Genomic DNA, 11,416 nt, shown 5'->3' on the forward strand with positions numbered 1-11,416 from the left:
TAATGTACCACTAAAAGCACAACCTGAGAGCTAGTGATTTAGCTATCTACATCCAAAGGCAGGCTATACCAATCCTCCAAGCAATTTTTCCCTCGTCTTTCCGGCCAAATACTCCTAAACAACCCTGCATGGTCCCTATCAAGATCTTCAATCTCGTCCTCACTTATACTAGACCAATGTTCAATGTCGATCTTCTTAACAACCACCTCATCATAACCCTCACCGCGAGTACACTTCCATGGCTTGTAGGTTGAATAGCGGAAAAAAGAGAAGTAAGATGCGTAACGCGGGTTCCCCGAACTAATATCCCGTGCGCTACCAGTGCGTACATAGACCGTGATGTCTTTGAATGCCGAATACCCACCAGTAAAAGGATTTTTGGCAATGATCTTGAATATGCTGACGGCCAGAGAAGCGTCAACAGCGCAATTTACCAGGCTTTGACGAATATACGCGTCGTCTACAATAGGGGCCCGTGTCAAATCATATGTCTCCGGGGAGTCTGGGTCCCTTGAATAGTTTATGGGATCAAGGTAGAGGTGTAGTAGTTCCAGCTTGGGTATTTTGGCCAAAGCCCGGTAATGCTCGACTTCATGCCGATCGCCCTGGGAGCGGCGGATGGATAGACGTAATTTTCGTAAATTGGGACAAGTAAGGCGGATATTGTCAATCATCTTGACAGACGCATGGAGCAAGATCTTGCGATTTGTAGAGTGCAAGAAAAGTTGTTGTAATGTTGGACCGTGGTACCGTAGGGCAGCATTATACACCGGTCTACCATACAAGTTGTTTAGCGTCAACCTCTTGAGGGGACGAAAGGCTGCTAGAACCGCAACGCCAGCTTGATCCCTGCGTTGCCGAACTTCAAAGGAGTCCGTGTCATCATCGTGGGTAGTTAGGTCGCAGGTAAGGGCCTCAAGGGATGTGAATATGCCTGCATTCGACACCAGCCATGCTATCCCATCATTCTGAATGTCACCCAGGAGCACCAGACAACGCAAGCGGGAGAAAAGTATGTATCTAGCCAGGGCCTCGAAGCAAGTCGCTGTCACGTTATCGTTCGAGATACCTAGCCAGTATAGACTTCTGGGTGGAATATCCGGCGCTGCATGAAGCTCGTGGGATGTCTTGGATACATCCACCGCTGCATGGTGTAGGTTTGGCGAGGTAATCAGTTGACGATGGTATCTATTTATCCGCCCTCTATTGTCTTGCAGCACTTCAAGGGCAGGATGCAGAATAAGTAAACGGCATCGCGGATGTCTGTCGTGCAGGACATCCATCAAACCGGGCGGAGGCACATTCAACCTAAAGTACACCAGCTCATGTAGGGCCGGAAGCCGAGCGATAAACTCAGTCAGAGGTCTCCAGTTGAATTTCTCGTGCCAAAGCCATCGTTTATCTTCCTCTTCAAGCTCTGCCTGGCCTGCCCGGTCAAGTTTAGCGGCAGTAAGATCAGTCGAGCCAGCAGGATAGTAGAAAAAGTCGTCTAGGACGCCATTATCGGGGCAACAGTCGCAGTAACACCCGCAGACCCAGGACTCATTCTCAGCCCATGATTCAAAATCCGTCCAGCCACGGGGGTAGCAGGTACAGCTGATAGTGAGACGACGGATGTGTCTGCTTGCTCGCCTTGGGCTTTGATGTAGAATCTGGTCCCATCGGTGCAGCTCTTCGATCAGTTTCTTCCTCTCTGAGAGAACGAGATGGATGTGCTGGAAGATGCCTGGGTCAGAGACAGCGCAGCAGAGGCTGTTGACCAGGGAGAAATTGTGCAGACTGGCCGGTGATAGGTAGCTGCCGATAAGCTGGACTATCTCGTGCGGCAGATCTTGAAAGGAGGCCATTTGAAGTTGTCTTCGTGAGGTGAGTAAATAGTTAATATTAGTTACCTCCTGTTATGTCCAGATGTTGCTAATGTGTCCCGCCCAACGTCCAACATTAACTGGTATGCCCTGGTTGAATGTTGCATACGGGGCTAGAAGGGGCGGCGTACAATGTATCCCCGATGAACGCGTTGGTAGTGCAAGGATATCACCAGTAATGTCCCTGGTAAGCAGTGGCTTTCAGGCCCGTAGCCGACTTGACCTTTGGTGCATCCCTTCTGGCCTTTGCCCACTCTGCTTCCGTCATGACGTTCTTGGGCACGAAGCCGTAGTTTTTGAGGTAGAAATCGACTTTGGTTTCTTTGTTGCGGGTGAAGGAGTGCGTGAAGGCCTTGAGCTTGTCGATAGTAGAAGTAGAAGTAGATGTTGAGTTGGAGGTTGAAGTTGAAGTGATGGAGTTGGTCATTTTGGCTGTTGCGTAACTGATCTGACGGAGGAGTATAACTAGTTTGAATGTACGGAGTAGTTGATAGAGTCAGGAGAAGACGTCTATTTATAAAGGATATATACGAGATGGACATCAGCTGAGACGTTGACGCCGGATGCGCCAACGCTTGGGTCGTAAACGAGACGAGCGTACTTGACGACAGGAGAAATCGATTTCATATCCATACACACAAAAAGAGGCTGAACTACTTAACTGACTAGTTACTTACTCGGACGTTGAAGTAAAAAAAGAGAACAAAACATAGCCATAAACATTAACACGAAGAGCAAGAAACAAGTCGAAAAAAACAGCAGACACAAAACACGAAGACGAAAGAAAGGTAATGCAAGTTCCATCCATACCTGATCCCCCACCTCGAGACGCCGGTTCGTTTGTTGTTCCCTGGTGATGATGATGGAGGAAGTAGACGAGGAAAAAGGGGAACGATGAAGAGGGTATTTTGAAGTGTGCGTGTGCAAGAGACCATCCACCAGGGAGACAAACGATGAGAAAAAACGAATGAAAAAAAAACGGACAAAAAAAAGGGGGCCCAATTCAACACACACGTATTACAAGTTCATGACGGAGATGGTGTTGGTTCCTCTTTTTTATTTATTTTTTTTTTTTTTTTGGCCTTGTTTAGCTGGAGGTAGTGGCAGCGGCTGCGGCCTTCTTGGGTGTTCCCTTTGTGGAGGAGGCGGCCTTTTTCTTTGTACCGGCGGCCTTCTTAGCACCGGCGGGCTTAGCAGATGACTTGGTCACTCTGCCGGACTTGGTCTTGCCTAGCACCTTGGGGACATCAACGACAGCGGGGGCCTATTACCACATGTTAGTTGATATTAACGAGAAAGACAGAGAATCAAAAGAGATAGAAAGACGTACGGAAGAAGTGGCCTTGCGCTGCTTGGTGGTGTTGGCCTTGGGCTTGGGGGTCTTGGGGGCAGCAGCCTTCTTGGTGGTAGCGGCGGCCTTCTTGGGCTTCTTCTCCTCCTTGTCGGCCTTATCGGCCTTGTCGGTCTTTGCAGCGGCCTTCTTGGTGGTGGTGGCCTTCTTGGTTGCTGTCTTAGCAGCGGGCTTAGCAGACTTCTATAATGGAGTGTTAGTATAATGAATGACACAATGCCCGGTAACATGGACCAACAACGTACCTTGGCAGCTGGCTTAGCAGTTGGTTTGGTCTCCTTCTTAGCGAGCTTCACTGGGCCGGAGGGACCTAGACGCGTGTTAACAACACCATAGTAGATAGTAGTAGATGATGAATTCATAGCAGTAGATGATGAACGGAAGTGGGAGACGTACCCTTTGGCTGGGTGAACTCTCCCTTCTCGACGGCGGCCTTGAGAGCGCGGTTGAACTGGGCATCGAAGGTGGCCTGGGAGGTGACGCTGATGGCGTTGTTGTTCTGGACGTACTTCTTCAGCGCTTGACGGCTGCATCGAGTTAGCATCACGACATCACGACATCACCAGCGACGAGACGAGACGACGACAGCTTACCTGCTTCCATTGCGTTCTTTGAGCTGTAGAGGAATACGTTAACGTCAATCACTCAATCACTTAATCATAAGGGTATCAACTATCTATCGCTGGCTGTGGTGTTGTGGTCTCATGTTGTTGTTGTCGTGACACGCACAAGCAACTCCCGACCGAACACCCAACAACCGAGCGACAGGCCACCTGAACCGGGACTGATCTACTCACGTTGATGATGGCATCCTTGATCATATCTATATCAAACGAGTCAGCAGGCGAACGCGATCACAGCGATATGCGTTTCAGCGACGAGCGACGAGCGCAAGTGCCGGATCACGCAGGGGGGATGTTGGTCGTCGTCGGCGTACCTTTGTATGAAGCGTGGGTGGCGGACTTGCCAGAGGCAGCTTTCTTAGCAGGCATGATGATCGATTACTTTGAGAAAAGTGAAGAAGTAGAAGTAGAAGTAAAGTAGAAGAGGAGAAGAAGAGTAAGATGAGTCTTCAAGTCGAGTTATCGTCGAGTCACGGTTGTTGTTGTTGTTGTTGTTGTTGTCGAAGAGAAGAGGAAGAGGAAGAGGAAGAGGAAGAGAGAGAGAGAGAAAAGGCTGGCGCTGGCGGGGCATGGGCGGCCTTCTTATAAAGGCGCGCCGGGACGGGCGAGTTGATCTTCCCGCATCACCTTCAGGCTTCCAAGTCTTCTCCTTATTATTAGTTATATTCTAGTCTGGTCGGTCTTCTTCTTCTTCTTCTTCTGCTGCTGCTGTTCTCATGTCGACGTTGTTGAGTGAGTCTCGTATCTAGATCATGCTGGCTGGACGCGCCTCTTCTTCTTCCTTCTCGTCGTCGCCGTCGTTCCCTTTGGCCTTCTTCTCGCTCTCTTTCTTCTTGTCTGTCCTGGCCAGGGGGGGAACTTCCAGGCAGTGATCTCTGATGCTAGAGGCATCGACGGAGGGAGAAGAGACATGAATTCGACTGAGAAGAGGCCGGAGAGTCATGCTGGAGCCTTCTTTTGCGTCTTCAGACACGTTGAAGGCTGCATCACCTCGTCGTCGTCGCTGGGACAGGCGAGTGTTCTAGCTATCTAGATCTAGATATTCCTCCCTGAGTCTGGGGATGTCTTCAACCACCACCACAACTTCGACTCTCTTCTGCGTAGAAATTAATGAGTATAACAATATCATCATCTCTCTATCTCTGTATCTACTTCTACAGACATCAAAGTAGACTCTCGTCCGGCAGCGAGTCTTGTCTGGACAGCCATTAGGATCACGACCAACTGCAGCGATCTTCCTGCTTCTGCCGCGTGCTCTCTCCCTTCGTTCCATGGTTAGCCAGCGTCTAGCTCGACATTCATGCATCTCTCTCTATCTTCTTCTCTTCTACCATCTCTACTTCATCTCTACCATCTACTATCATCTTCTACTATCTTCTTCTATCTTCATCTCTCGATCTTCTTCTCTTCGCGTTTTCTTCGTCTTTGTTTTGGTGATCCTTGTCTTAGTCAGCAGGCTCGGCCTTCACCAAAAAACAAAACAACAAGAAAGGTACTTCGAGACAAGAAGACGAGCTGGAAGAAGAGCTGATCTTGGTGTACAAAGAACAGATGAAGAGGTAAAAGTTAGATGGTCAGATAGAGCAAGGGACGCTCTTCAAGATGGCACTACTTTCATCCCAATACATGCATGGAGAGAAAGATAATCAGAAGTCGTAGTGGGAGGAGTACATAGATGGGAGGTAGCCTAGTAGAGAACGCCAACGCCCGCAGATGCATCAACAACAACACCAGATCATAACTAATGGTGATATCAAAAAGGAGAGATCAAAAGGAGAAGAGAAGAAGAGAAGAAGAAAAGACTATCCAGCGCCCCGAGGCTTCGCAGTCATCGCCCTCTTGGCCTTCGCGTCCTCCTTTTTCTTCTTCTTCGCCGCCTCGGCCTTCTCCTCTGCCTTTCGCTTCGCACTCGCCTTCTGCTCCTCCGTCTTAGCCACGGGCTTGAAGAACCCTTCCAGCCGCGACTGCTGGGCGCTCTTCAGGTTCTTCGTCAGTCGAGCAGCCCCGTTCCTCACCCGGTCCTCGCTAAAGCCCTTCTCCTCGACCAGGAACCGGACCAACCCTTCGACGTCCGGAGCAGACCACTTGAAGTCGCACTCGGGCGCGTCGGCAGGTCTCACGTCCGGGTTGAAGAAGAGCTCGCGGGCCTGCAGGTACGGCCAGTCGTCGGGGATGACGTATTTCTTCTTCGGGTCGGACTGGATGGCCTCGACGACCTTTTCGAGCGTGCCGTGGTCGCGGATCATCTTCAACGCGGTGTTGGGGCCGACCTTGGGGATCGGGTCGAGATAGTCGCACCCAAGCAGAATACACAAATCGACGAACTGTCACTTCATCAGTACGAACACAATAGATATATAAGTTCTGCAACAACATACCTGCGTCATGTCCATCCCTAAGCCCTCGAGCACTTTATCCAGATGGATCTCCAGAATAGGTTCCTTCCGCTGCTCGCTAAACGTCAAATGGCGCAGCAACACCGGCGCCGCAAAGCACAGCGTGTCCATATCCTCCGACGCAGCGCCAAACACTTTCCCTGCCTTCGCCAGCACCGCACACTGTGCCTCTGCCTCCGTCGGCGCATCCAGGTACGGTATCCCCATCAGCCCCAGCAGCCGCTTACACTCTGCATTATGCTCCTTCGTGACCCGCACCGTCCGCCGCGAGAACTTCTCTACGTCTTCCGTGGTGCCGGTCTCCTTGGCCTCTTCGGCAGCCTCCTGGGCCTCGGCCTTGCGCATCGTTCGTTTCGCGAGTTCGCCGGACTTGAGTTTGGGAGGGGCCCCGTCGAACACGTACAGTGGCTTGATCCCGTTGTCGACCATGCGCAGGGTGCGGTAGAACATGCCCATCAGGTGCGAGGTGGTTTCGCCGGACTCGTTGGTGAGCTGTTGCCCGTCGGACCGCACGGCGATCAGGAAGCTGTATATGCTCATTGATCTGTAGACGTAAGCATGTTTTCACTTGTTATGTTAGGGTATCAAGACCTACGCATCCTATTACAGGTCAGTTTAGGTCCTTAAAAGTAAGGGTAGATGCACTCACGATGGCCACTTTGCGCCCGAACTGGTTCTTGATCTCGCCCGACTTGACGGCATCGGGGGCGTTTTCCGATATTATCTGGTACAGGTCTGCCTCATTAGTCTATTACATTAACAAGACAGGCTATATACTCACTCTTTATGCCCATCTTGACTGTCAATGCTGTGATTCTCTTCTCTTCTCTTCTGTCTGCTTGTATGAAGATTAAAGCGAAAGCGCGTTGAGGCTTTTGGACGCGATGCAATTTACCATAACGGGTTAGCGTGTTTATTAGTAAGTTATTATTAAGATATCCATTATATAATATATTAATAATCAAAGTTAATTCATTATCGATATTTCATTGATATAAAATATTATTGATTGACATTGATATTATTGATATTGATTGATATTGATGGAAGAAGTTGATTGATTTGGTTGAAGTCAAAGTCGAAGTCATAAATTCGTGTTGAAGAAGCCGAAAGTGCCGAGAAGCCGCAGTGATACCCCGCCCGTCGCTATTATATATTGAATCTAATCGTCGAAAGACTACCCGCAGTAGGCCTTGCGAGGGTCATTCGGGACCAAGCACCTGTTGGTGCAGCATTCGTCGTTGTGCTCGCAGTGAGACCCGTTCTTGAAGCACAGAGGAACCCGCTTGAACATCTCGGGGGAAACGGCGGTCTCTGGAGCTGGAGCTGGGACTGGGGCTGGTTCTGGGGCTGGTGCGGGTGCGGGTGCCGCCAGGGCCGCGGACGAGAGGAAGAGGACGGCGAGCTTGTAGAGCTGCATCTTTGAGCGTTGGTGTCGATACTCGTAGACCGATGTAGAGAGACCGATTGAGAGATATTGTTGTTGTCCGTGGTATCAATTGAGCAGTATCTCCATCTTTATATATTGAGACTTCAACTACCAACAGTCAACAGTGAATAGTCAACAGTCAACACCGGCTAAGACCGTCGCAGCTTGTATTCTCTGTACTCCACGGCCATTGTCTTCTCCCTCCTGCGGTCGTGCGATTGTCCCTCTCTCTGTGCCAGTGCAGGCAGCCAGGGTATAGGCTGTCCAACCCAGCAGACCTCGTCCTGTGACGCCCCGGAAGACGCAGAGAGCAGCCAGTCTGCAGCGTGAGAGTCTGTCCGTCCGTCTGTCCGGCCCCCCGAGCGTCCTGCTGAGCCGCTTAAATAGCCGTGAGCGAAGCCGAAGAAGCTCAGCCGGTGGTTTTTGACACTAAAAGGGCGAAAAAGTGGAATTAAATCACGAAAAATACAACGAAGCGACTCTCATTTTTCTTCCGTCTCAGCCTCGCCTTTTCAGCTCGCCTCGTCGTCTTCTTCGTCTTCGTCTTTTATATTCTTCTCTTCGTTACTGTCTTCTTCTTCTTCTTCTTCTTCTTCTTCTTCTTCTTCTTCTTCTTCTTCTTCTTCTTCTTCTTCTTCTTCTTCTTCACTGTCTTCTTCTTCTCTACTGCTTTCGTCTCAATTGACTGCTCCCCCCCACTCCTCTCCTTACTCCCACTCCCGCAGACCGCAGACAGCAGCATCATGGGCGAGATGTCCAAGGCCGCCAACAGCGCCGAGATGGCAAAGCGCAAGAGACCGAGTAAGCCAGCCCGACTCCTCCGTCGCATCTCCTTTGTCTCTGCCTGCTCGTCCTTTTTGGCCGTCCGTCGGCTTCTTCGCTGGTCGGCGCTGTGCTGCTCTGAGTCGCCGTTGGGCAGAGATTTTCCCACCACCAACTGACACATCACCAACTTCACCAACTTCATCTATCACCAACCTCATCTATCACCAACATCTCTTCTCATCACCAACATCTGCCTGTCAACACTCCAGCCATCGCTTCAACAAGATGGCCCAGCTAAAGCCGCCGGTCTTAGGAACCCAGTCCTGCCCGCCGCCCGAACTGCCCCAGCTCGTCGCGGAGCAGCACGTCCCCGTCTCCGCCCAGGACAAGGACAGCAAGCGCCTCATCGTCGTCCTCTCCAACGCCAGCCTCGAGACCTACCGCTCCTCGCACGGCGGCGGCGGCAGCGGAGGGCCCGGACGTGCCGCGAACGGCCGCGAGGAGAAGTACTCGCTGCTCAACTCCGACGAGCACATCGGCATCATGCGCAAGATGAACCGCGACATCAGCGAGGCCCGGCCGGACATCACCCACCAGGTTTGCCCTCATCGTCTCAGGCGATATACACTTATCTCTTTTTTCTTCTTTTTATCTACGTACAGACTGGTAGTAATGGTTTGTAGTGCCTGCTCACCCTGCTCGACTCGCCCGTCAACAAGGCCGGGAAGCTGCAGATATACATCCACACGGCCAAGGGGGTGCTCATCGAGGTCTCCCCCACCGTCCGCATCCCTCGCACCTTCAAGCGGTTCGCGGGTCTCATGGTCCAGCTGCTGCACCGGCTCTCCATCCGCTCCACCAACTCCGAAGAGAAGCTGCTCAAGGTCATCAAGAACCCCATCACAGACCACCTGCCGCCCAACTGCAGGAAGGTCACGCTGAGCTTCGACGCCCCCATCGTGCGGGTGAACGACTACGTCAAGACCCTGGGGCCCAAGGAGAGCATCTGCGTGTTTGTCGGAGCCATGGCCAAGGGGCGAGACGACTTTGCAGACGCCTTCAAGGACGACACCATCTCCATCAGCAACTTCAGTCTCAGCGCCAGCGTCGCCTGCAGCAAGTTCTGCCACGCCGCCGAGGACGCATGGAACATTGTCTAAGTATGCTCTTTATACTCTTATATCAGAGGGAGATATATACTAACAGTGTACTAGTTAACGGTTTGTTGTTTGAATGCTAACGTAGGTCGACCGGCATCTGTCTCTTCAACATCCGAGGATACTCGTATACCACCCACCCACCGACAAAAGACAAGATACCAACACGCAATTCTCCACTCGCCAGTGTTCCCCAGGCCAGATTGTCCACCAAACTGGCGAGGCTCGAGCCAATGATACCAACATCAACGGCTGCAAATATTTCCATTTGATATGATTCATGTACTCTATCTGGCCTGGGAGCGTCTGGCGGTGGGAGTTGTCTACCACTGGACTTTTCTTTCTTTCTCTCTTTCTCTTTCTCTTTCTCTATTCTTCCTCGCTTTTTGAATATGACATGAAATGATGATGTTGCTGGGTCTCGTTCTGTTTTTGCAACCAAAACACGAACACGGGCGGTTCAACAGCCCTGGGTCAACAACATACAAACACAACTCACAAGCACAACTCACAAAACGCAAAAAATTGGATTTGGAAAAATGGGAAAACAGCATCACGGCGTTGGAGTGGTCTCTAATTTTTGTCTACCTATTCATATCTGTCTGTCTGTCTATAGGGCTGCCTCAGCACTCCACACTGATATACTACTCCAACTACTACAATTTCTTCAACTACTTCGACTTCAACTACTACAACTTCAACTTCGACTATTTCGACTTCCTCACTGTAATCCATCTCACCGCTGCTCGGCTAAAGTAACGCTGTCTATATTAATATAAAAATAACCGGCATCCGACTGGACCAGCCTCCTTTTCCACCGGATCCTCACCTTCAACTCGCTCCACCACCCGCAATCCACCCAAGTTACCGCTTCTTCCAGATAATAATAATGACAATCAAACAAACAGCTCCATCGGGTTTACTGAGTTAGCGAGCCAGTGAGTCAGTCAATGGAGCTGGCAAAAAAGAAACGCTCCCTCCGACTTGTCCCTCTGCCTATCCCGACCCTGACCCCGGCTTCGTCAGGCGTGGATGCAGGTCGAGCAAGGCCACCGCCTCATCTTTGCTGCACCTCAAGACCGCCCGCCAGCCAATAGAGGATGGACCGCCTTACCCATCTCTTACTCTCTCTTGACGCTTGCATCTGAAACTCTGAACTCTTGGTCTACTCTATGGATACTCTACGGATAGCCAGGTAGCTAGTTACTGACTGGGGCGTCGTCTCCGGCTTCTTACCGCTGTCTTGCTCGCCACGGACATCGCCAGCCATACACTGCGCATCAACCAGCGAACCCCCAAACAACGGACAAGACAAGACAAGATAGACGATTCACGGTGTTGTCCACTGGGCCAAAGACATACCGTCGGGCATTCATCCTGCTAACTACTAGTACGCTTGTACTCGCCGGCTGGCTGGCTGGTTGGCTGGCTGCAACCAACTTCCGCCAGAACTAGTTACTAGAGCCAGCCGACCCGACGGAGATCCGCCCTCCCCTTCATCCTCCTTCGATTCTGCTTCTGGCTCGTCTTCTCCTGCTTTGCTCCATGCATGAGCGTCTGATGGGCAGTGGGCAGAGTCCAACTCAAGGCCCCTCCCCGGCCGGGGATGGCAAAGCATACTTCACTGCTAGGCACATAGTTACTACGTGTATCCGCCAGACACCGCTCGATTGGTCCACGGAACACTCCCCTTGCCCTCGCGATGGGATGGGATGGGATGCCTCGTCAATGCTAAATTAATGCGAACGGAGGAATTAGCTGGCCAGAGCCTTCCTTTAGTTACTTGAGAGTTACGGCTGGGTACTCACGCTTATGCGATGCCTCACGCCT

At 51.2% G+C, this 11,416-nt stretch overlaps 9 protein-coding genes across 9 annotated transcripts; 3 read left to right on the forward strand and 6 right to left on the reverse strand.

The window, feature by feature from the left end:
• Nucleotides 1–38: 38 nt before the first annotated feature.
• On the reverse strand, nt 39–1,847 carry ARB_07227 (uncharacterized protein; the record flags this gene model as incomplete). The annotated part of the gene is made up of 1 exon (XM_003014619.1): nt 39–1,847. The coding sequence occupies one exon, from the start codon at nt 1,845–1,847 to the stop codon at nt 39–41; it is 1,809 nt and encodes a 602-aa protein (XP_003014665.1).
• Nucleotides 1,848–2,034: 187 nt separating this feature from the next.
• Nucleotides 2,035–2,292, reverse strand: ARB_07228 (uncharacterized protein; the record flags this gene model as incomplete). The annotated part of the gene is made up of 1 exon (XM_003014620.1): nt 2,035–2,292. The coding sequence occupies one exon, from the start codon at nt 2,290–2,292 to the stop codon at nt 2,035–2,037; it is 258 nt and encodes an 85-aa protein (XP_003014666.1).
• Nucleotides 2,293–2,952: 660 nt separating this feature from the next.
• ARB_07229 (uncharacterized protein) lies at nt 2,953–4,208 on the reverse strand (the record flags this gene model as incomplete). The annotated part of the gene is made up of 7 exons (XM_003014621.1): nt 2,953–3,129; nt 3,196–3,399; nt 3,462–3,526; nt 3,613–3,743; nt 3,810–3,832; nt 4,014–4,039; nt 4,154–4,208. The coding sequence occupies 7 exons, from the start codon at nt 4,206–4,208 to the stop codon at nt 2,953–2,955; spliced, it is 681 nt and encodes a 226-aa protein (XP_003014667.1).
• Nucleotides 4,209–4,506: 298 nt separating this feature from the next.
• Nucleotides 4,507–4,782, reverse strand: ARB_07230 (uncharacterized protein; the record flags this gene model as incomplete). Its single annotated transcript, XM_003014622.1, has 2 exons — nt 4,507–4,584; nt 4,609–4,782. The coding sequence occupies 2 exons, from the start codon at nt 4,780–4,782 to the stop codon at nt 4,507–4,509; spliced, it is 252 nt and encodes an 83-aa protein (XP_003014668.1).
• A 328-nt stretch (nt 4,783–5,110) lies between these two features.
• ARB_07231 (uncharacterized protein) lies at nt 5,111–5,485 on the forward strand (the record flags this gene model as incomplete). Its single annotated transcript, XM_003014623.1, has 1 exon — nt 5,111–5,485. The coding sequence occupies one exon, from the start codon at nt 5,111–5,113 to the stop codon at nt 5,483–5,485; it is 375 nt and encodes a 124-aa protein (XP_003014669.1).
• Nucleotides 5,486–5,641: 156 nt separating this feature from the next.
• Nucleotides 5,642–6,775, reverse strand: ARB_07232 (uncharacterized protein; the record flags this gene model as incomplete). Its single annotated transcript, XM_003014624.1, has 2 exons — nt 5,642–6,163; nt 6,218–6,775. 2 exons carry the CDS (start codon nt 6,773–6,775, stop codon nt 5,642–5,644), a joined length of 1,080 nt encoding a protein of 359 aa, XP_003014670.1.
• A 1,401-nt stretch (nt 6,776–8,176) lies between these two features.
• On the reverse strand, nt 8,177–8,647 carry ARB_07233 (uncharacterized protein; the record flags this gene model as incomplete). Its single annotated transcript, XM_003014625.1, has 2 exons — nt 8,177–8,327; nt 8,376–8,647. The coding sequence occupies 2 exons, from the start codon at nt 8,645–8,647 to the stop codon at nt 8,177–8,179; spliced, it is 423 nt and encodes a 140-aa protein (XP_003014671.1).
• A 67-nt stretch (nt 8,648–8,714) lies between these two features.
• ARB_07234 (uncharacterized protein) lies at nt 8,715–9,589 on the forward strand (the record flags this gene model as incomplete). Its single annotated transcript, XM_003014626.1, has 2 exons — nt 8,715–9,026; nt 9,113–9,589. The coding sequence occupies 2 exons, from the start codon at nt 8,715–8,717 to the stop codon at nt 9,587–9,589; spliced, it is 789 nt and encodes a 262-aa protein (XP_003014672.1).
• A 402-nt stretch (nt 9,590–9,991) lies between these two features.
• ARB_07235 (uncharacterized protein) lies at nt 9,992–10,345 on the forward strand (the record flags this gene model as incomplete). Its single annotated transcript, XM_003014627.1, has 1 exon — nt 9,992–10,345. One exon carries the CDS (start codon nt 9,992–9,994, stop codon nt 10,343–10,345), a length of 354 nt encoding a protein of 117 aa, XP_003014673.1.
• Nucleotides 10,346–11,416: the final 1,071 nt, after the last annotated feature.

This window comes from Trichophyton benhamiae (genome assembly GCF_000151125.1).
Source record: "Trichophyton benhamiae CBS 112371 chromosome Unknown contix00378_25.r1.exp, whole genome shotgun sequence".
Taxonomy (NCBI): domain Eukaryota; kingdom Fungi; phylum Ascomycota; class Eurotiomycetes; order Onygenales; family Arthrodermataceae; genus Trichophyton; species Trichophyton benhamiae.